At 42.4% G+C, this 23,597-nt stretch overlaps 1 protein-coding gene across 9 annotated transcripts in view; it reads right to left on the reverse strand.

Annotated features, from left to right (window-relative positions):
• MBNL2 (muscleblind like splicing regulator 2) overlaps positions 1-23,597 on the reverse strand; it is a 155,501-nt gene that overhangs the window by 90,037 nt on the left and 41,867 nt on the right. For 8 of the 9 annotated variants that reach the window (XM_078070177.1, XM_078070172.1, XM_078070174.1 and 5 more), the window contains exon 2: positions 17,319-18,089. In XM_078070177.1, coding sequence (XP_077926303.1) covers positions 17,319-17,492 — 174 coding nt within the window. In that variant the 5' untranslated portion in view covers positions 17,493-18,089. Of the gene's footprint in view, positions 1-17,318; positions 18,090-18,781; positions 18,911-23,597 lie in introns of all 9 variants that reach the window. The other variant, XM_078070173.1, reaches the window with a different exon arrangement.

Below are 23,597 nucleotides of genomic sequence, written 5' to 3' on the forward strand. Positions count from 1 at the left end.
CTTTAAGCAAATGACAATCCAACAGGGAGACATGGAAGATGGAAACGAATGGACCCAGGCAAAAGGACAGAGATGGGCTGACTAAGAATACAGGTGGCCTCATGGAGTCAGAGAAGGAAGACTCAGAGATGGCATGTTCCACCCTCTTAGCCACTACCACCACCTGCATTTTCCTAGTCAAGTCTGATAAGTTTCCCTGACCTCCCCCAGTGTCCAGTCTGAATTGGCCAGCTCCTAGGATGCTTCCAGAGCACATACCCTGGAACTTTCCATGCTCCAGGGCACACAGATACTTTTCCCAGTACTTATCACACCAGATGATAGTTACCTCATACTCATTTCTGAATCCACCCCGCCCCCACCCCCACCCATCAAACTATCACCAACATGAAGTCTTCACTGCTGGATTCTCTATGCCAAAGGTAGTACCTGGGACATATCAGGCTTCAGTACATTTGTTTCATGAATGAATTAGGCAGAGACAGAGAGAGAAAGTAGAAAAGTTAACAAGTCAAAGGCCTAGAGGGAAGGCCCAAGGACAAAATGAATCTCCACCAAGAGTGAAAAGCAACATAGACCTTCAAACAGTGACTGTTATTCAACAGTGCTGATAGATAGAAAAGCGTAAGAGAAATTTGGGAAAAGGCAGGGCCACAGAGAAGACCTCCAGAGTGGGATGACCTCTGCCATCAGAGGAGGTGAAACTGGACTCTTCCCTTCTGAAATCCACTTGTCTCTTCACCTAGTCTATGTTCAGCCATTTAAATGGACCTACTGTCTAAATGGCGATGAGCCAGGTTCACATCATGCTTTATCTATCAAGCCTTTTTTAGTTACATGGAGTCAGACTTGATATTTGGGGCCAAAGATCTAGAGATCTTCTGTGGGTCTAGGCTTCTTCATTTTCTAATATATACAATGAAATACTCAAATAGAACATCTCAACTAATAATAATTTTTTTTCTCTTTACAGCACCGTTTGCAACTACCTGCAAATTTAAATGATAAAGAAAAATTGATGGCATCATCTTTACTATCTTATTAAGCCATACTTCTATTAGTGATGATTCACTAGAGTGCCAAGAATAGGTACACTGAAAACTTCTATAGCATATTAATGTGTTAAGCATCACACCACACTTAGTTCCTGATATAATTTTGAGTTTCCTCTGGGGGAAAAAACAGTTATTCTGGATTCCTTTTATAAAAAAACCACCTTGAAAAAGCTTTCAGATACTCAAAGACGTGAATCTTGCTCCATTCCCTTGTGTATATCTGATTTAAAGGTTAATAAGTAATTAGGAAGAACACTCATCCAAAAATTACCAATTAATATACCATGATTTTCATTAAAAATGCTATTAATTATATTGTTGTACAAATGTCCTAGACTGGCTAATAAAAAGTTACCTAAAGCAATTCTAAATCTTTTGGGGAGAGAGAGAAATTAATCAAAATCAATCACTTTTGAAAATTATGATTTGGGTTTGAGAGGTCAAACAAAAGAGGGTGTTAAAATCAAAAAACAATCAAAGACCAGCCTTGAAAATTTCCTGAGCAGACAAAACCAGGTTAGTCATACAAACAAAGTTTAATTTATCTTATTTTGCAAGGTTAACTTGACCTGGATCACTTCTTGCTTATGTCTCAGAACATCGTGAGCAAAATGTGAACTGTTTCCCAAGGTTGAAGGGAGGTAACCACTGACGAGTTCTCTATGATTCAAGAAACTTCTCATATCGTAACCAGTCACTGTGAAGAATAATCTGCTTTCTCACACTAGAAGCTACTTTACAACAATGCACCCCTGAGCCTCAGTGTTTTGGTCTGGTTTGCAAACTGTCTTTTTGGTTGTGTGCACAATAATCTTACACTAATGACTACTTCAGCAATTCGTTGGTTTTACTTCTGTTATTTATGAACTTTTGACAAGGGGAAATGAATGTCTCCGTTATTTAGTGTGGACAGAATCTGACAATGACAGGGTTGCATATTTTATTTTATGCACCCATTCATTATCACTAAGAAAACCTACCTAATAAGATATCTTGGCAGATGTTTAATGTGGAAGTTTGACAAATAGCAGTTCTTTGGTTCTTATAATGTAAAGCAGCCCTTTATAAATGAGATCAAACTTTGAAACTATCCACATATATTTTGTCAGTTTCTAGGAGACTGTGATTGGAAAGTTATGATTAAAGTCTCTTATATATTATGTTCTTTACCTTAAATGCTGGTGTTAGTCACATGGTAGAAATCCACAGAATTCCAAAGTTGGAGAGTTCATGATTAAAGTTGTACCATCACTCTAAGGACTCCACTAGATTTCATTTTACTTAACAGTTTTACGGATCTCCAAATTATTCTGCTCTCACTCTCTTATCCTGTCGCCTTCTGTATGGACCAAACATCTATTTCTACCGTGTGCATTTGGGCTAGGCTAGGCAGTTGGCTGGTGTTCGGTAAAGATTAGAACTGGGTAAAGTTGCAGCTCAGTACCATTTTGATATGTAACAAGCTATAACAGGAATACTTATCATCAATGAAATGAACCAAGTGTGGTATTAGGAACTACACGATCAACCCAGACACAAACTAATGATTTTCCATTGCATCACAGATATTTGCTGGTTGCCAGGCAACCAAATATTCCACCACTGATACCAGGGAAAATTTCTCTTGCTAAGCTTGGATTGGCCATTTAAATAATTAGTTCTGCCTGAGACTGCCTCTCAATATCCCGGGCATAGAACTTTTTAAAGGACACAATACAAATCCCAAGCTTATAGTTTACAGTTATGGTTAATCACTCGGGGGCTGTTATGTTGTTGGATATTTCCATTAAAATGGGCATAGGAATAAGAAGTCAAAGGGTATGGGACAGGGGCCTGATCGTTTTTATCCTGACTTGGGCAATACCACCTGTGAGACACCATACTTTTGTGCCTTTATTGGAACCTTGGAAGACAAATGGAAACTTTCAGTAAGACCTTCAGGGAGGCTTCCTAGGTTTATGCAGCGTGAGAACAAACAGCTTCAGGGTGTGATGAGATCATTTGGAGTAATATTTTCTAAATTTGGCCCTGCATATGAATCACTGGAGAGCTTCTAAAAATACAGATTCCTGGTCTCTATACTCAGACTTACTGAATAGATGCTTCCAGAAGTTCCCAAGAAAAAAAAAACAAAAAAAAAAAATGTGGAAGCCACAGATACGGGGTATCCAACGTGAAGGTCAGTCATTCCTTTGAGCTGATCTCTACCTAGCCCGGAAAGCTCTTTTCCATGACATGTTTTGGCCGCCTTTTGCAGCCTATACTACTCTTTTCTGAAAAAGGCTCTTTGAAATAATTAGTGCCAAATAGTTTAGTATTTAGTTGTTAATTTTGTGTGGCTCTTAGTCTCCCCGGTTATTTTATAAAACCCATGAGAGGTGGAACTACATCTTACACGTCCATGTCTCTCGAGGAATATGGCACAAGGCTGGACAGCCATGGATGGGTTGGTGAGAGGTTTAGGGGGCAGTGGAAGAAGAAGTTCAGAGACAAAAGGGAGAGAGATGCGGGAGGCCAGCTAGAAAAGTTTAAGATGAAGGAGATTAGAGAAGCCTTTCTTTTGAAAAAAGTTCCTTCTGCATTGCACTTGTGGCCTGCTACCAGGTGTTAAGTGCTAGAGTTCACAGAGGACGTTGGTCTCTCCCCTCACATCACACCTGATCTTTGGAGGTACCAGGCAGTCATCCACAAGACGATGTTATATAAACATGGCCAGGAGGCCTAGGATTTCCTGCGTTTCTAGCCCACCTGGAGCACCAGAGGTAAGTGAATTCTCTCTTCTGGTGCAATTCTACCATCCGATGAAGTCTACAGTGAGGATACTGTAGGCCCCTGATAAAAGTTCCAAAATAAGCATGAAGGGGTTCCTTGGACAGTTATGTAGGCTTGTTAAAAAATATCAAAGACAAGTGAGATTTTAAAATTAATTCAATCTGGATGATGCAGAGACTCTCAAATGATCTTGGGGCCTGGCCTTCTCCTGCAACTCCTTCTCCAGGCAGAGTGGCCTTCTCACCAGGCAAACGGGAACATGTCATCCTGTCGTGTAAATCTTAGGACTCAGACTCCTACACGGTTTCTCTCCTAGTCACTGTCTCAGGCCCCTCTCCCCCTGACAGACTGATCAAGCTCTGGTCGCCCTGCCTCCTGTTTCCAGAAAGAGGGAAATACTTTTATTTCCAGGCTTCAGGGCTCCCTTTCCCCTGTGCCTGGCGAAGCTCTTCTCTCTCCACCTGGCTGCCTCCTCCTGGTCCTTCGGGTCTCTGCTCAGAGAGCAGCTCCCTGAAGAACACATCCCAGGCCACCTTTCCTGCTGAAATTCTTCCCTGATCACATTGGGTTCTATCCAAGTTTATTTCCTGCTTAGCACTTCTCACGGCTTGAACATAACTGAATTTTTTTTCTGGGGGCGGGGGGGGGGGTACTGTTTCTGGCCATTTGTTTTCTATCACTCCCACTAGAACAAAAACCCCATGAGGTCCAGAAACTGTGCTGAATTTATAACCAGCTGTATTGCCAGGGCCTGGCCCAATGCCTGCCACTCTGTGGGCACTCAGGATTTCCTGAATTCACAGCAGTCTGGATAAGTTGTGATTCTTCGATTAGTTTGTTTACTTTCCTTTTGTTTCCTCTACTGGACTGTGAATTCCCCGGGAACAAGGTGCCTGCGTGTTGTTTAAAACACCAGTGCTCAGCACTCAGCGGCAGGCCAGTGAGGGCTCTAGAATAAATAAATGAACGAAGATAGTGAAGTTCTCGAGGAAATGAAACTTCTTTCTCTGTGGCTTTATATACCACTCCGAACATCTGGATCTACTGGAATTCTTCATTAAGAATTCCGCTATCCCAATATTTTCCCGCGATCACCATGCCTGTTAACAACCAAGTGCCCAACGGGAGCAGAAGAGAAGCGGTATGAATTAAATTTCTCAAATGAGGCTGCTGATGATTAATTTTACATCCCGAGCATCTGGGTCAATGCTTCGTTTCATGGCAGGTGTGGAAATAATATCTTTGGTGTCATTATTAACGATTCTACAGAGGGCTGGGAGCACTTGAAATGTTCTTCTGAATGAGATTTGAGATGTGGACCAGACAAGTATTTTTAAAAAGCCTAGATATGCTGTATTCTCTTTTTTAACAAACATGCTTTTATATTAAGATGGATCCCGAATGTACCTTGGTATCCGTATCCCTTATTCAGTTGAAAACCAAAAGCGATAATTTTTTAAGAATACAAAATGTCACTTAAATAAGATGATGGTAGACTAAGTGAAACATAAACATGACTCAAGCTGAAACCAGTCATTGTGTTTTGCTTCAACTGCGTTAAAACCTCTGAGTCACTGTCCCTTCCTCCTTCTCCTGCAACATCTCATCTTCAAAGGGGCTCACCACCCATTACCCATACCATGACCACCACCTCGGTCATAAGAAAATGGTCTCATCAGACATAGCCCCAAGATGCTGGTGGGTCAGGAAGGATGGCCAGGTATGGCTGATCACAAATAAATATGTCAACATCCACCCCCTGAATCCCAAAGGCAGGTGCTCGGGGCAGGGGGGAGGATCCGTCCTCTGTCAGTTTCATTCTTCTTGGTCATGACGGTGCTGAGAAAGAGTAATAGAGACTAGACTATAAGCTTTGAGCCAAAGGAAATGGAACCGAACCAAGTGGAAAGACTATGCTACTTAGTATTAGCAGGTCAGTTCACAGGAAATTGTAAATCAGGTGCAATCTGTCATTGGGGAAGGTCCCCAAGAGGAGCCCTGGTCTCCCCAGCTCCAGAGCGAGTCACTCTGTGATTTAGACCTTAGCACTGGATACCTGCTGCCTTTGGATCCTTGGGGACTTGCTCCCGTACACTGAAACAGACATGTTCTAGGTCTGTTCCAGGTTTCAAAGTCTCTGGTCAGGCTCATTCCCCACCTCCCTCCAGCCACCCCCACCCGCATGAAAATTTGCCTATTTGATGGATCTCAAGCTGTCCTCCTTTGCTAACACAAAAAGGCCCGAGGAACTTCTGGGTTCCTCTCAGGTAATATGTGGACCTACCAGTGACTTTCTAATGACAAAGCCTTTCCTGTGTGCATGACTCAAACGAGTGAGTCTGATGGTGGTGAGTCGGAGAGTATGGATGGGTAGGTCCCTACCTTTGAATTTTATGGAGTAGTAATAATTCCTAAGAAGAATGGGAAACTGACACAGAGTTGCTCACTTTTTCTTCTGCTGAGTAAGGCTATTAAGGGAAAAAGAGCAATAAAACTCATCTATTAAGAAAGCCTCTTTAGAAACAAAAGGAATATTATGATCATCAAAAAAAAAAAAAAGAAGAAGAAGAAACAATCTCTGAATAAAAGAAAAAAAGTTTTGCATTGAAAGAATTTCCCTTCAGAATTCTGCTATCCCAATATTTTCCTGCAAAATGTATTTTATACAGTTTCCGTTGTTCAAGATGAATAAATTCTAGAGCAGTGCAGGACAACAGGGTGTCTCTAGTTAACAACACCGTGTCATGACTTTCAACATTTGTTAAGAGGGCGATCTGGTGTCACATGTTCTTACCACAATAAAAATGAAACAAAACTGAAACAAAAGTACTTCAGTGTCCTTATTTTATAGCAGAGTAGTGGAAATATTGCCCAGTACCAGCCTAAGTCTCTAACCAGGCTTTTGGGAACTGCTGAGTTGCCCACAGTGGCAAAATGAGCCAATCCGTGAATTTTAGTAACTCGTAGCTACCACTTGTGAGCAAGGCTCCATGTGATCTGTCTATCAGGGCAGCCAGAAACGTGAGCATGACCCAGAAACACCTTTCAGGTTGTAAAGCAAAGAGCTTATTTAAAGCCTTTAGCTTTGAGGTTTTATCTGTCTGTAGATTGACAGAAAGTATTAAGCAGTAGGTAGCCAGGAAAGTGACTTGAATTTTGTCAGAGCAGGGGCATTTAAAAGTGTAAGACTTACGGATACATTTATGCACTTGCAAATATGATGGGGCACCCCACAAGTGCTGGATACAAGGATACAGCCGTGGGATCCCCACCTTACAGCCTCACCTTGTCATGGTGGAGACAGACCCAGAGGAGACACAGAGATAGATCACACTCCTTAAGGATAATTTCTGAGCTGGCTTTTGTGGATAGATGTGTGCCATCTGTCTCAGCCCAGACCCAAGTCAAGACCTGAGGCTTGCAGCTACACGGGGGAAGAGCATTCCAAGTAGAGAGAGCAGCCAATGCAGAGGGCCCTGAGGGACAAAGAGGCCAGTGTGCTAGGAGCTCAGGGGTGAGGAGAAGCATGGTCGACTTACGGGGCCAGAGTGCAGCAGGGAACCAGGGCACAGGGGGCCTGAAGGGCTGTGATGTAGGAAATGGAACAGACAGCTACTGGAAGGTTTAGGGGAGAGAGTGACGTGACCTACAGGTCACTCAGCTCAAGGAGGGAGTGGCGAAAGCCAGAGCTATTATATAGGCTGTTACAAAAGTCCATACGAGACATGTGGTGGTTTGGGCCAGCTCGGTCATGACAAGAGTGCTGGAAAGTGCTCGAATTTAGGGTATCTTCTGAAGGCAGAGAAAGCTGGGCTTATGATGGACTGGATATGGTGGTAATAGGAAGAGAAGACTGAAGCTGGGTTTCAAGATGTTTTATTTGATCAGGTGAATAAACAGCACCATCTGAGAATAGGGACAATGGGAACAGTAGGTTGAAGGGGAAACCAAAAACTTATTAATAGACATACTGAGTGGGAGAGGTCACTTAAATATCCAGGTAAAAATGTCAGGGAGGGGGCGATCGAATACATGAGTCTAGAGCTTAGTGGAGAAATCAGGGCCAGAGATAGAAATTAAGAAATGTTCAGCATACAAAAGATGTGTATCACCATTGGGTTGGATGAGGTCATCCAGGGAGTCCAGTTCTGTGGAATATGGGCCAGAAAGTACAAAGGTTCTGAGGCAAGATCACACTTGGTGAGTTACAAGGGTAAGGTGGTCACTGTGGATGTGAGGAAACACAGAGCTGTTCAAAAACCAAGCCTGGAATGATGCCAGCATTTAGAGGTCAGAAGAAGGAGGACTCAGGAAGGAAGACAGAGCAGGACCGGCCAGTGAGGTAAGGGGAAACCAGAGTGATTCACCAACACGATGCCCATAAAGTCTTCCAGGGATGATTCAGAGCAGGTGATAAATTCGGTCTGCCCTCTGTGATCGCTACTGATGGAAGAAGGGGTGTATGCTGTTCCCACGATCAATACTTGTTTCTTGGTTTTGAACAGAGGTTAAATGTGGCAGCCTATAGACGGAATCCAGCCTGTAGGTGTGTTTTGTTTGAGCTTCAGGGTTTAAAAATATTTTAATTGGTTGCCAAAGTTTAGAAATTGGGAAACTTCACATCAAAATACTGCATCTCTGGTTCTTTTTTTAAAAATCCCCAGGATTTGGGGTGCCTGGGTGGCTCAGTCAGTTAAGCATCTGCCTTTGGCTCAGGTGACAATCCCAGGGTCCCAGGATTGAGCCCCGCATTGGGCTCCCTGCTCAGCGGGGAGGAGTCTGCTTCTCCCTCTCCCTCTGCCCCTCCTTCCTGCTCGTGCTCTCTCTCACACAAATAAATAAATGAAATCTTAAAAAAAAAAAAATCCCCAGGATTCTCACAAGGCAGCTGTGTGTGGCTGATTGGCAGTTGCCATCTTCAATGGGGTCATGAGCTCTTCAGTTTCCCCTCTGCAGCCTGCACTGGTCCCCAGGTTTCCCTAGCAGTGAGTGCGGAGTGCCTCACTCCTATTTCCTCCTGAGTCCTGCATATCTTGGTTTGCACATCTTGTTTAGTGAAAGAGGGAATGAATGAATGAATGGATGAATGAATGAATGAATGAATGAATATTGATTGACGGGGCACCCGGAGCGTGCTCAGAGAGGGGAAATACACGATGACCCGCAGGAAAGCCAGGGCTCAGATATAGACTCCCAGGTCAGGGCTTTGACTTTAAAATCTTTGCTTCATACATTGTATTAGAAACGTCCTAAAATAAAACCAAAAGTCTGAATGAAAGGAGGAGGGGTCCTGACAACATGCTATTTCCATTTTGAGGAAAAAAATAGAATATTAAATCACGGTAAATGTGTCTTTCTCCTTAAGCTTTGGTGAAAAAATGGTTTCATGAGAAACTGCTACACAGCCTAACAAAAGTTAGCATCGCCGCCCAAGGCAAAGTGAATAATAAACAAATGTAATTATTAAAGAATATAATTAAGGTGAAAAGTGATATTTTACTCCATTTGGTTTTTAGAGAAAGTAAGTTTTGCCATTTTTCTCTGTGAATTATTTTTATCTATTTTTACGTGTTTTAAACGCAGCTTATTGTAATTATAGAATGTCAGCTGATCATCTCTCTTCCTTCTACTCAGTACCAAAGACTGGAGTTTTTCAAGCCTCCTCTCTCTTGCCAACTCTGATGATGGCGCGTGGCTATCCAGGGCAGGGTGTAGAGATGGATTCTGAAACCAATCTGGGCTCGTGAATTAGATTACAGTGTTTGATTTCTGATGTTTTCTAGGTTTAGATATTCTTCTTATGGTTGAATTATGTCCCCCCCTCCACCCAAAAGATGAATTGAAGGATTAATCCCTGTCCCCCAGAAGGTGACTTGATTTGGAAGTAGGGTCGTTGCAGGTATTTGTCACTAGTTAAGATGAGGTCCTACCAGAAAAGGTGAGCCCTAACCTAATATAACTGGTGTCCTTCTAAGAAGGGGAAATTCAGACACAGACTCAGAGGGAAGACCATGGGAAGAGAGACACACGAAGACAGACGTCTGAAGCTGGAGGCAGAGATTGGAGGTATGTTGCCGTAAGCCAGAGAACAGACTGAGTTACCAGAAACTAGAAGAGGCAAGGAAGCGGCCTCCCATAGAAGTGTCAGGGGAGCATGGTCCTGCCAACACTTGATCAGACTTGCAGCCCCCAGAACTGACAGGTGAGACATTTCTGTTGTGTTTCGCTGCCCTGTCTTTGGTAATTTGTTATGACAGCCCTGGGAAACGAATACAGAGATTGTTTTGTCTAACTCTTAATTTTAGACAGGTTTGAATGTAGGTTTCTCGATGGTAGACCTTGTGTCCCCAGGAAGGTGGCATCACTCATACATGCCACGTGTGTGCTATCCCTAAGTAGGACACGGAGGCATATGCCACATTGCTTGAGAATCCTCCTTCCTTTGCTCACTAAAGGCACTGAAGTGGATTCCACCTGCCCTTCATAGGAGCAATGGCCCTCCTCTTGTCCCAGAAGCTAGAGGTAAATCTTCCTCAGCATAGAAATATCTTGAGTATCAGCAAGTATCAGGTGCTAATCTTGGCCCCAGAGAAATAACCACAAAGTATCTTTAATGACCCTCTGGTCTTCTTGTGCCCACTTTCATGTGTGAGACTTCTCTGTAGACGAGAGTTTAACTTGCAGGCCATAGAGAGTTTCTAGAGGCCAACATGAAACCCTCAGGATCTTGAGATTTGTTGCAATAGTCTGTATTTGGGGAAAAATTCCATAGTTTTTATTAATTCTTAAAGATGTTATACTTCCTACCATCAGAACAAGAACGAAAAAGAAAGACTAAGGATCCTCAGCATGGTGGTCAGTGTCAAGCTAAGGTTTTGTGTCTGGGGAAAAAGGCATGGGGATGGAGTGGGCTGATGACTTGGGGCAGGGACGGGATGAAGAGTTTGGATTTAGATGTGTGGAACTACAAGCGAGTATGGACCACGCATATGGGGTGTTTGGTGGGCATCTGGAACCAGAGAGTTGGCAGGGAAAGGGCACACACCCAGAATGGCGACGGATGGGCACAGAAATGGGAACTGAATGCTGAGTTGCAGACACCCTTTCAGAACTGATCACCGACCTGACCTAGGAAGGGCCAACACTGAGTCCTGGCGACTATCCACAAAAAGGGAGCGAGGAGAAGAAGAGGTGGCATTAGAGGTGAAACAGGAATTGCAGTGGTAGAAGAACGAGGAGTGTACCAGTGTATGAGGGGGGGTGGAGAGCAGGAGAGAATTCCAAAGGAGGGGCTGATCAGGCTTGCAGAACGAAACAGAGAAATTAAAGACAATGATGAACAGCCATGCAGAGAAGTTTGGGGTCTGAAGTTCAAGTTGTGGGGACTCCTTTGTTAATTTATGCACTCTGTGAATGGTTATTCTTGCCTTTCTGCTACGTGCCAGATACCACGCTAGGTGCTTGGACACAGAGATGAGTAAGACGCAATCCTACCTTTAGGAAGCTTATGGGCTTATACAGGGACACACACTTACAGAGATAAACTGTTACATGGAGGTCTGAATAATGCCAGGAAGGGGCAAATGGCTGATTTGCCCTGGAGGGCAGAAGTCAGATGACAGGGAAATGGACCTCTTATGCAGGAAGTAGAATTGGTGGGTCCAAGAATCCTTAAAGTAGTACCTGTCCTGCACTTTATCATAACATCCGAAATCAGAATCACATGGGCGCACACACACACCAATACCTTGGACGAACGCCACTTTTGTTACTGAGACCTAGTAAGTGATGGTATAATGTTTGTAAATAAATACAAACAAAAATAAATATACGTGCCTTGCTTTCTCTCTTTTTCAAATATTTAATTTTAGTACCTAAATTGGTTTATTCCTGGGAGCTTCCTTTTAGAATGTTTTTGACACTTCAATATGCTAAACTTGTTAAACATGAATATTATTAAGATATTAGGAGATTTAGAATTCATTAGACCAGTGATTTATTCTGTAAAAGGAATTAGGAGGAGGGGAAGGGACGGCAGCTTTGGAGTCACACTTACCTCTGAGTAGGTCCCTTCCCCACAATTTACAAGTTACATGTGAGTTACGTGTGAGTCGCTTACAGTTTTGAACCTGCATCCACAGCTACAATGGTTGGCTGAATAATATTTACCTTACAGAGTTGTCGGAAGGAACTGATAATACATGAAAAATGCCTGGCAGATAATGGGCTCTATATGACTACAGGGATTTCTATTGGTAAGGACAGAATTGTCTGAGATACTTTCAAATCAGGCCAGAATTGAGCATATAACTTAAAAAAAATACTCAAGCAATTTCTACAAAGAATTTCCCTCTATTTGAAAGCAATTCAAGAACATGAAGTTAAGGTCAAGGCCAATGACATACATTTTTAAGTATGTTTTTAAGAACTGTCCAAAATGGTCACCTATCTACTATTTTCGATTTTGAAATTTTCACCCATACATATGAAGACTAAAATTTTATTTGCCATCAGCCCACTTATAGCCAGCATCCTGTAAATAAGTGAGCAGGATCTACCTTTTTTTACGTTTTTGAAACTTAGCACCAAAGAGAGAGTAATAAAAAGTAGTTTCTGCATCGTGTGTAGCTTCAGAGAAAGTGAAATAATTTACTTGTCAATTCTCCAGTGTTGTATTACACTTCCAGAGTCACACTCGTGTCTCCAATTCCTGCACAGAGCTCCCTTCAAAATAGATTTTGAAATCTATTGAGATTTTGAGAATGGGGCCAAACCACATGGCTGCACAGGTTGTGCACTGCACAACTCCAGGGGGTGCTGGTCACAGAGACTGTTGAGAAATGCACCCCTACCGTACAGCCATATTGCGGCAGCCCTATCTGAGAGGCTTGAATACATTCCTGATGAACATGCTCTACCATTCAATAAATACTTATTGAGCATCTAATGTGTATGAGACACTGTTCTAGGCTCTGGGGATACAACAGTGGTCAAAAAAGATACAATCCTCATCTATATGGAGCTTACATTCTAGCAGAAAGGATGGGGGGGTAGATAATGAACAAAAACTAAGTATGGATATAGTTTATCAGGAGGCGATCATTATTAGGGAGAAGAGTAAAACAAGGTGAGGAAATGGAACCACAGCAATGGGGAAATAACTATTTGATATAAGGTTGGCAGAAAGGCTTCACCGTCGGCATTTTTGATCGGAAGCCTGAAGGGAATGAGGGACAAGCTGCTCATACAACTGAGGCAAGAATATTCCAGGCAGAGCAAAGAGCAAGTGCAAACACCGTCAGGTGGAAACCTAGTTGGTACATCCAGGGGACAGCAACGAGGCAGGGTGGATGAGGGGACAGGGGTAGGACTGACGTCAGGTGACTGGAGGTGAGAAGCAGATCTCCTAGGGCCTGAACAGCTTTCCTAAGGATTGGTCTTTACTCAGGTAAGATCAGAAGCCACTGGAAGGCCTTGAATGGGGGAGTGACATCATCTCATTCAGGTATTGAAAGAATCACGCTGTCTTTGAACAAATTTTTACTATGTAAAGTCTAAACAATTTCCCCAAATACTCTAGGAGTGCTTTTTGTTTCTGTTTTGTCAAAACTAGCAACATGATTTAAAAAACTGTTTCCTTTTTTAAGTTCAGTCTGAATTAACATGTTGAAGCAAATATATTAAATACTTCATCAAGTGGTAAATGCCAAAACCTTTCGTCTCAATAAGCATTACAGCTAATTCGTTTATTCCTTTCTGGATGTTTCAATTTGCAAAACAAGCCAGATTAGTTCCTCACTCAGTTAGAGGGAAAAGAACCTGAAAAGAAAAATCTCAAACATCTCAACTGTGAGGGAGACGGTTTCATGGATTATAAAGGCACAGAGATGGGGTTGGTCAAGGCTGCAGGGAAGTTAGTTGCTCACGAAGCAATTTGCATTTTGTCAAGTTAACCTAGCTTGTAAAACACAATGTTCCAGAATGTTCTGGCCTTCTGGAAAAAATGTAAGCAAATCCACTGTTAAAAAAATATCACAAATGCCATGCATGCTCCGTGGTTTCACTTAAACTGCAACAAGGTAACAGTTGTGAAAAAAGTACAAGTTGTCATCAGTAAGAACTCTGCTCTGTTTTCTGAAATATCTTTTATAAAAGTATTTATACATGTACAATTCTCTTTCCAAAGACCTCAGCAAATCTCTTTTCTAACCACCCACAAATATGTTTAGTAAGTGTTTATGGATGTTTACTCATGGATGCAAATAATGCATAACAAAAAACAAACCAAAACAAAACAAGAATAGCTCAGGCTTATAGTAGACTGGTCTCCATACTGATATGCCAACACAGTTTCCTCTTACTTATTTTTATGCATAAAAATATTCCACAGTGTTTGAGAAAATACCTTGTAACAAATAATAACAACAAAAATAATGCCTGCCTCAAACTTGATTTCTTGTAATGTCATGACTAATTTGTATCACTGAGCTATTATCACCCACACCATAGATTCTTAAGAGTTTGGACACATGAAGAGTTGGACGCTTTATGGGTTGGACACGTCTTGCCTATAAAGACAGTCATCAAAATCAATGTCTACCATGACCAGTCCCTACCATGTCTTGCCCTATGCTAGGCATCTGGCATATCTTAGGCTGGTTAGTCTTTTTAGTAACCTTATGAAGTTGGAATTATTATATCAATTTTAAATAAAAGGAAACTGAAATCAAGGAGGTAAAGTAATTTGTCTCAAATGAGAGCTCACCTGTAACCAGACAGAGTTCTTTGATTCAAAGCCCTTGCACTTCTGTCTTAGGCTGGTTCCACTGAGCGACATGGTCTTATTAAAATATTAAATGAAATAAGATTAAACAGCTTAAGTATGTTGTCATCACACTTTTTCTTTTTAGCTACCACTTTTGAGTGCCTTTTTTTATTTGCCTGTCCTAATCGTAGAACTCGTAATTCTTTTTTTTTTTTTAAAGATTTTATTTATTTATTTGAGAGAGAGAGAATGAGAGCACATGAGAGGAGGGAGGGTCAGAGGGAGAAGCAGACTCCCTGCCGAGCAGGGAGCCCGATGAGGGACTCGATCCAGGGACTCCAGGATCATGACCTGAGCCGAAGGCAGTTGCTTAACCAACTGAGCCACCCAGGCACCCAAAAGAACTCGTAATTCTTACATCCACCTTGCAAGGTGAATAGACCAGCATGGTGCTGGGCACTGTGCATGCCTGAGCCAATTTCACTGGTGAATATCCTCATTTTACCCATGAGACAAAAGCTAAGAAGTGATAAGTGACCCACCCAAAGCGGGGAAGTGGTCGGGTCTTATTCTTGGGTCTGTCTTGTTCTTCTGGCTGTGGGCTCCTTTCACATTCTTTACAGTTTGACAACTTTAAAAATAAATAACATCACACTCAAATTGAATAATCTGAAAATTTATAATTCTCAAAGGGAACAGATAACTTAAGGCAATATGTAACTGCTTCAACACTTGAAAATGATTCTACTAGACACTTCTGAAAATGATCTTTAAAGCTTCATATTCTCACGGCTTGGTTCATGTTTTTATGCTAAACATAACCATTCTGGATCCTTTCTCCATGGGTTGGAATCCTCAAACAATTGTCCCGGTGAATCCACAGTGAGGTAATAAATTATAGGGATCTGGGAGTTGTTGTTTTCTTGATATTCAAGAAATACTTAGCCTTGATACATTGGACATATCTCCCTCATACTTCCTTAACTAATTTAATGATTTAAAAGTTTTAAGAAACTTCCTAAAATGTTGGTTTCATAGTAAATAGGCAATCAGAGAAGGCTTGGATTAATAAAATGAAGGAAGTGGGATGACCTGGAAAATGAATTTCTCATTTCTGACCTGTTTCCATATCTTGAAGTTCTTATGATCTAGTTTTTAATCTATACTGCTTTTTATAGTGAATGCTTCCATTGGTGACAACCATAGAAGCAAATACATACTTAGTTTACTTGTTTGACTAAAAGCAAAATAAATGCTAATATAAAAATGTGCTTATACTGTTATACTTTATATAATTGTGATTTATCCATCTATTTATTTCTGTGTAGACAAAATAATTCATACTTTTAAAGTCTAATCTAATAAACTTTTTATGAGAAAAGGAATAAAATAGGGGTAGTTATTGAGATAAATAACATACCTAATTTTCCAAATTTTAACCCTTAAAAAAAACTTCTCTTGGGCTATAAATGTATCCTTCTGCCTTTAGTGTATAGACAAATTTTCCCTTTAAGATGTACTTAAACATATGAAGTCTTATATTTCAGTTTTGACTTACAAATATCATAAGACATAACTTTTTAGTTTAAGATAAAAATCATCCCCCAAAACATACCCAAACCTTCAATATCCAAGAACAGGCTAACGTCACTATTCTGTAAACTCACAGCACTAAGATTTCCCAAAAGCATGGATCAACTTTTTTTTTTTTTTTTAACTCTTTGGTAAGCTTATTTATATGAAGTTTTGCAGATATATAAACGTTAAGCTCTTTTTAAGCCATGTATCTTATATCCAGTGGAAACAATATCATGATGATGTTAGGACTGTCTCAGGCAATCTGGGATTCATAGAATCCTATTTTAGGGCAAAATAAACCTCAAAGAATTATGGGCTAAGTCACCCCTATTTCCTTCAATTAGATATTTCATTATAATTCCCCTATTTCTGCAGGTCCAAACCCCACCGGACTCAGTGTATACCTCAGGTTGCTTACCTCCTAAAAAATTTCTTGAAATGGCCAGCTGGAAGCCAGTTCTCCCTTCTATGGATCCCCACAGAGGTCTATTTCTCCCTTAAGGCACATGTTCCTTCCTGTCTAGTATTATCGTTATTTGCTGACGTGCTGTATTTCCCCTCCCAGACAGCGAGCTCAAGGATGCCATCTTGAATCACATTCATGTCTTCTGTGATCGGTTAACTGACACACAGTGGGTTCTCAGGAGTATTGAGTATGTACTCAATAATTTCTGTTAGCCATGACAAATTGTCAGAGAGAATGAAAAACCTATTAAGAAGTATTTTAGGAAACCCTTGGTCAAGAAAGAAAGCCACAAGAATAGAAAATTCTTCGAGAGGAGAAGCAGAGTAACTGGCACATAAAAGTGACACATTCAATTTCTTCACCTTTATATAACCTCCAGAAGATCAAATGTTAATAAAATATTTATCTTCAGTTGTCACAAGCCAGACTTTGATTTAAAACTCTTGGGTACATGAATGTCATGCCAGACCCAAAATACATCGTCATGTATTTTTAATTTAAACATGGATCTGTGAAAAATTTATGTATGCCTGATATAAAAAAAAAAAGTGGGTGAAAATATCCCAGTAGTCACCACAAACAAGAAAACAGGACCTAGAAACGACTGGAACTCCTCTACAAGTACCACAGAAAACCTTCCATTGGGAAACCCAGACGTGACACGGGAAACGCATCCCCTTACCTTGAGGGAATCAAAGCAGGCAATGACTCTTCCATTCTCCACCTGGCAGCTCTTGGGGGGGTGAGCAAATTTGCACTCCTCGTCGGAGCGGGAGCAGGTACCCCTCTGGAACTGCCTGCAGACCTCTAATGTCAGCCATTTTGTGTCTCTGACGGGGGCCACGTTCAAGGCCATGGTGCTCAGGCGCCGGGGATTCTGTTCGTTTCCGTCAAATGATGAAATCAATCCAGGTCCCAGTGATTCTGAAACTACTGTTGTGAAAAACCCCACATGTGCGTGTGAAGGTAAGTGATAAATTGCCTAGTGAAGTCCAATCCAGGAAGCAGTGAGGAGAGGATTTATCGGCAGGCAGTCACTCATCAATCAATATGCCCCCCTTGAAGACTGCAGGCCACAGCAGAAGCACGCTCAGTGTCATCTCTGGCTGTAAACGTCCAAGTCTCTTGACCAATCTGCAGACACAACCGTTTTTAATAAAGTGACTTCAAGATCATGGCACTCCTTGGGAGAATATTCAGTTGACGCTCACAGCTATTGATGGTGCTGGAAAATAAGTCACCTAGATGCTCAGATCTTGGCAGGATTTCTCTTTCCTCCCAACCTTCCTAAATTCTGAAACTGAGCAATTGGCAAAGTCAGACAATTGAGGTATCTTCATCCACTGTAAGGTCAGGGTAACGTGTATTTGACGGAAGAATGATTTGAACACAAGAGCCCAGGCTGCAGTTTCCAGCAAAAGTGACTTCGCACAGGCACTTTTAAATCATGAACCTGCAGAACACAAAGAAAACATCAACTTACACCGAAACTCGGTGGAATCAACACTCTGACAAACTGTTTCAGCTCTTAGCTAGAATTTGCGAAAGTGCAGTTTCGAGCTTTGAGCTTAGAGGCTAGTGAGGAAAGTTATGCATTAGAGAGAGAGAGAGAGAGAGAGAGAGAGAATACACAACTGCAACCGGATTGCAGAAACGATCTAGGCAGCAGTCCAAAAGTTAGGAATGACTCAAACACATGAGTGTGGCAGACACAATAATTAGGCATTCCGAAACAATCCCATCTAATGTGCCTCATCGCCAAAACAGTGTATTAGAACCGTGGCTTCCGATTAATTTCACATTTAGGCCATTGATTTTACTGTTGGAAATGCTATCAACAATCATTCGGGTTGTGTCTCTCCTATATAATAAGGGTATTGGCATTTTGGATGAAGCATGAGCCTCTTATTCTTTGCATCCTTTCCAGTTCACAGAGATTTGAACTTAGAAATGGATAGGTAGAAGCTTCCTAATATTTATTTTTAGGTCTCTTAGGCTTCCTCTCTACTGTTCCTATTTGCTTCACGTTAGAATTCCCCTCTACGCTGTAAGCACTCGGAGGGTAAGGACTATTTGTATTTGTCATTTCTGTGTCCCTGGTGCCTTAGTTCATGGCCATTAGGTCCTCAAAAAATATTTACTGACCGATTTCACTGATGACCGCCTCACTGACTCAAGGGATGAATGCAAGTTAGTTTTAGTTTAGTTCGGTTTAGGTTTTAATGGAGTTGCAGTCTGCTCCATTCCGGGGAATGCCGGAGTTAAATCACATACCTACAACAAAAATATAATTAGTAAATTCAGATTTCTAAAATCATATTTAGTTGCTTTTAATGTTTTCAAGGATTATGGAGTCATTAAAATATTAGAAATTTCCCATTGCTGGGTCCAGGATGAATAAAGGACTGAATATCAGACGCTGATCATTTTCACAGATTGTATGTGCTACAAGCCATGTCCACCGCATGCCTAGCCTTGACGTCCTTCTAAAAAAATTTTAAATAAGAACTTAATGGAAACTGGAAGTCGATTATTTAAAATCAGCATGTAGGGCGCCTGGGTGGCTCAGTTGGTTAAGCGACTGCCTTCGGCTCAGGTCATGATCCTGGAGTCCTGGGATCGAGTCCCGCATCGGGCTCCCTGCTCAGCAGGGAGTCTGCTTCTCCCTCTCCCGCTCCCCCCTCTTGTGCTCTCTCTCTCTCTCTCTCACTCTCTCTCTCAAATAAATAAATAAATAAAAAATAAAATCTTAAAAAAAAAAATAAAAAAAATAAAATCAGCATGTACAAATAAGTTCAGACACTAATAATTTTTGCATGGCTCACAAATGTTCCCTGAAAAAGTAGGTCTCATGGTAGTTAAGTTTCATTAACTCCAGGTAAACCGGGCCGAACAGGCTTCCTTGCCATAGGGTTTGGTTTGGTTTTGTTTTGTTTTTGTCTGCTCTTGAGCGAGTCTCTAATAGGGGAAGAGAAACAATGGTGTCTCTCAAGCTTATCTGATCATGGAACATTTATTCAGCAGGACACCTCTTGGGACTAGGAGGAAATGCTACTTCATCCCAGTACTTCTTTTACTTGTTAGTAGAAGTGTCTGAATGAGTAATAACTGTATGCGCATGTAAGGAATCTGGCCACCTCGAGAGAACATACCTAACTCCGACTGTGAAATATCTGAGGGGACAGGCAGGCTCCTGCTTGTCTGTCTGGCAGTGCTGTCTTCCCAGCAGCTAACATCAACTCGCTCAACTAGGCAGTTCAAGAAGATGAGTTTAATAACCAAATTTACTCTGGGTCAGGTTTTGCAGACCAGCCTGGACCTGCATCCTCATTATCTCAACCCCCATCGCTAACCCCGGTGGAGAACAAAGGATGAGGGAAACAAGGGACAAGAAAACATTCCTGCCTGTGTACCCAGTGGAGCCAAGACACTAATAATGAGGTTTCAAATGATAGGTTGGTCGCATCCAGTTTAGATTTACACAATATTTCATAGAGTCCCTGAGTCCTACGGACCAGGGTCTGATGGGATTACAGGACACAAAAGATGCAGGAGAAGCTCATCCTCAAAGGCAGCACCACCTTGGCCATGGCTTCACGTGCAGGAAAAGAAACAGGCAAACATGTATTTATGCACAGACGGTAAATGAGTAATTACTCACGTATTCCTAAAACCCACGCAGGAACAATGCTCTCAACCCAGTCCAGTGATTGGGGTACGCATTTGCTTATACTTTTGGGCAAGAAATCATTATTTTCCTGGGAGAAACAGATTGCCATTTCTAGTTACTATGAAAATCCAACCAGAATCTAGCTGGTCAGACTTTAGGGAGATGAACTTCCTTTTAAAAGCAGATGAGCCAAGCTTTCAGATGGCCAGAGTCCTGTGTAAGTCAACGATGTTCCAGAAAGAAGCGGAAGTACATCATATTGTACCTCAATATATTGCTATCTTCTCATGAGTCCCCTCTTTCTTCCAGCTTGTTCTGTTTCTATCCTAAAAGTTACAGAGCTACTGTTATCAAAGACACTGCCTCCCTTAGGCCAGCACAACCTCCACCTTCTGGAATGGGTACAAGCGGGCACTTGTGGGAATAAGGAAGAGAGAGCAGATTTGAAGGAGGTTAAGGAAGGCCACCAAAGGAGATGGCCAATGATGGGTAAGGATGGAGGAAACCAACTTTTGACACGGTTATCAAAGGAGGAGCCTAAACTCTGCTAACACATAGACCAAAATACATATTGGATCTACCAGACTGCAGATTCCCGGGAGGAGGAGTGACATGTTAGGGCTTTGCTCTCCGGGAAGGATGCCACCAGTTACATGTGGCTTCCGAGCACTTGAAATGGCGGCTAATGTCACCGAGGAACTCAATTTTAAATTTCTATTTATTCTTAATTAATGTAACTTTAACTTAAACATTGATCCTCAATTTAGTTATTGGAAAACTTTCAAGTGTGCTTGGACTGACTCAAGTACATAAATCCACTTTTTAGTTGTACATTTTATGAGCTCTAAATCCAGATCAAGAATTTCCAATGAATTCAGCTCCTGAGTTGTGCTTTACGTGTGAAATTCACACTGATTTCAAACACTTCATACAGAAAATAATGTGAAAATATCTCGTTAATATTGTCTCATATTTACTACACGGTGAGTTGCTAATATTTTAACTAACTGGATTAAATATTACTATGAAAATTAAACTCACTTGCTTCTCGTTAGCCCGTCCAAAATTCAGAGCTGTATGGAGCTGCCATTAGATTTCTATCGATGGCAATGTCTTCGGAGGTTTGCATTTTTTTTCTCTCAGCCAACACAGAATGTCGTGGAATGGTGGAAAAGTACCCTGTCCTATGAGCCAGCTTCTAGCCCTCATTTGGCCAAGGTTCCTTCATGTGACCTTGAGTAAGTCGATTTCTCTGAGATCCAATTTCTTTATCTGTAAAATGTGGGTAACGGTTCCTACCTACATGTCATGGTTGCTGCCATGGAGGACAGAGGATGGAGGAAACAGAAAATACTTTGTATACAGTGACATGCTGTCCCAATGCCAGGCAATGAAAGGAGAAGCTACTCTATAAATACTTATGGACTAAATCCTCTTTCAGGATTCTGCATCAACGGCCTCTTGCAGATCCACAGACGCCGAAAGCAGGACAGGGCCTTCGAGATCAAAGGGGCCAACAGAACGGGGTCCTAGGGGCCACTTATCTGCAGCATCCCTCAGTTCTCAGACTGATTGATTTTGCACCCGAAGGGAACCCACAGAGAAGTTTCCGCAAGTACAAATCCCACAGTGTTCTCACAAAAGCCTGACTGACGCCTGCTTTCTTCCTTCAGTTGCTACTAACCCAGAAGTGAATCAAACACTCTGGGGCCCCTGGCAGTCACCCCGGGTGTGATGTGCAGCCCAAGTATTCGGGAAGCATTGCTCGGGAGCCTCCTTGGTTTGAGGGCTTGTTGGAAACACAGAGGCGGAGGCCATTCCCCAGTGCTCTGGGTGTGTAGGGAGGAGAGAGCAGCATTTTCTAGTTCATCTGCCCAGAGGGGCCCCGGGAAGATGTGTCTGAGTGGAGAGGACACCTTTTTCTCATTCTCAACAAAGTCCCACGTATGCTGCCATTGGTCCTGCTTATATGCCATTGGTCCTCCCTTTTACCTTTCCCAGACGTTTCTGGGCTGTACTGGGAACCAGGGTCTCCTGCTTACATGATTCTCCAGTTCCTTCTGTTTTACGTTTCTCCCAATGCTCTGCTCGTGCAGCCATTTTTCTCAGTTCTTTTTGACTCGTGCTTCAGTTTTATTTCCAACGTCCCAATCAATGCTATCCCAATTAGCTCCTTCCGGCGCAGAACCCAGGCAGAACTCAGAAGTAGTTCTTCCCAGTGATTTCTCTGGCCTGCTTTCTTCACTGGTGTTCCTTTCCTTGTCCTCTTCGGGCATTCGGCAGTCTCGTGTTCTCTCCCCCTCGTGGCTTTCTGAGCCCCTCGGGGAGGAGGAGATGCCCGTGGCCTTGGGGGCTGAGCACTGATGTGGCCAGCCCTCAGCGTCCCTGCATCTTGAAATCCTGCTCCCTAGGACCCCCATTGCCCCCTCTGATGACCTCTCTCTAGCCCACTTTCTGAGAGTACCTGGTGATCGTTTTTAAGTATGACCCCCTAATTCTCAACAACTTAACTACTGACTTATCCAACCACCTGCTCCCAGTGTAAGTTCCTCCAGGGTTTGCCCTGTATATGTAATAGACCTTCCCCATTAGTTTCAAGTCCTCAGAACTCAGTTCAGTGCCTGGTGTGAAAAATATGCTCAACAAATGTTTGTCAAACAAACTCCTGATCCCCCTCCAACGAACATCTGCACTGTAATATGGACCAAAGTCTAAACGAAGGGAATCAGATTCTGAATAGGGAATGTCAGTACCATCCTGGAAGGGAAATGCGAGCACGTCTCACTGGCTTACCCTGTTTCTTGCCAAGAAGGTCAGGGGTGAGCGTGAGGATCTGCCCCAGGGAGAAATTATTTGATCTTCAAAACCCAGCATCGTTAGCCCTGCGATTTGCAAAGGGTAATACCTGGGCAAGCACAGCAGCGGCTCCTGGGAGCTGGTTAGGATGCAGATTCTCAGGCCCCGCCCAGAAGCACTGACTCAGAAAATCCGGGGGTGGGGTCCAGCAAGCTGTGTTTTAATAAGCCCTCCCAGGGTGACTCTGAAGCCTGCTCCAGTCTGAGAACTGCTGTAGTAGGCATTTCTCGCTGGTCCCCCTGTTTGTACCAAGGGAATAAGGATGTCAGCCCTGAGTTGATCACAGGGTCTCGGGGTCACGGATTCCCACAGAAATAATTGCAGGAGGGCTGGCTGGGTGGCTCAGTCGGTTAAGCATCTGCCTTCAGCTCTGGTCATGATCCCGGGGTCCTGGGATCTAGTTCTCTATCGGGCTCTCTGCTCAGAGGGGAGTCT

The sequence above is a fragment of the Halichoerus grypus genome, chromosome 4 (genome assembly GCF_964656455.1).
Source record: "Halichoerus grypus chromosome 4, mHalGry1.hap1.1, whole genome shotgun sequence".
NCBI lineage: Eukaryota > Metazoa > Chordata > Mammalia > Carnivora > Phocidae > Halichoerus > Halichoerus grypus.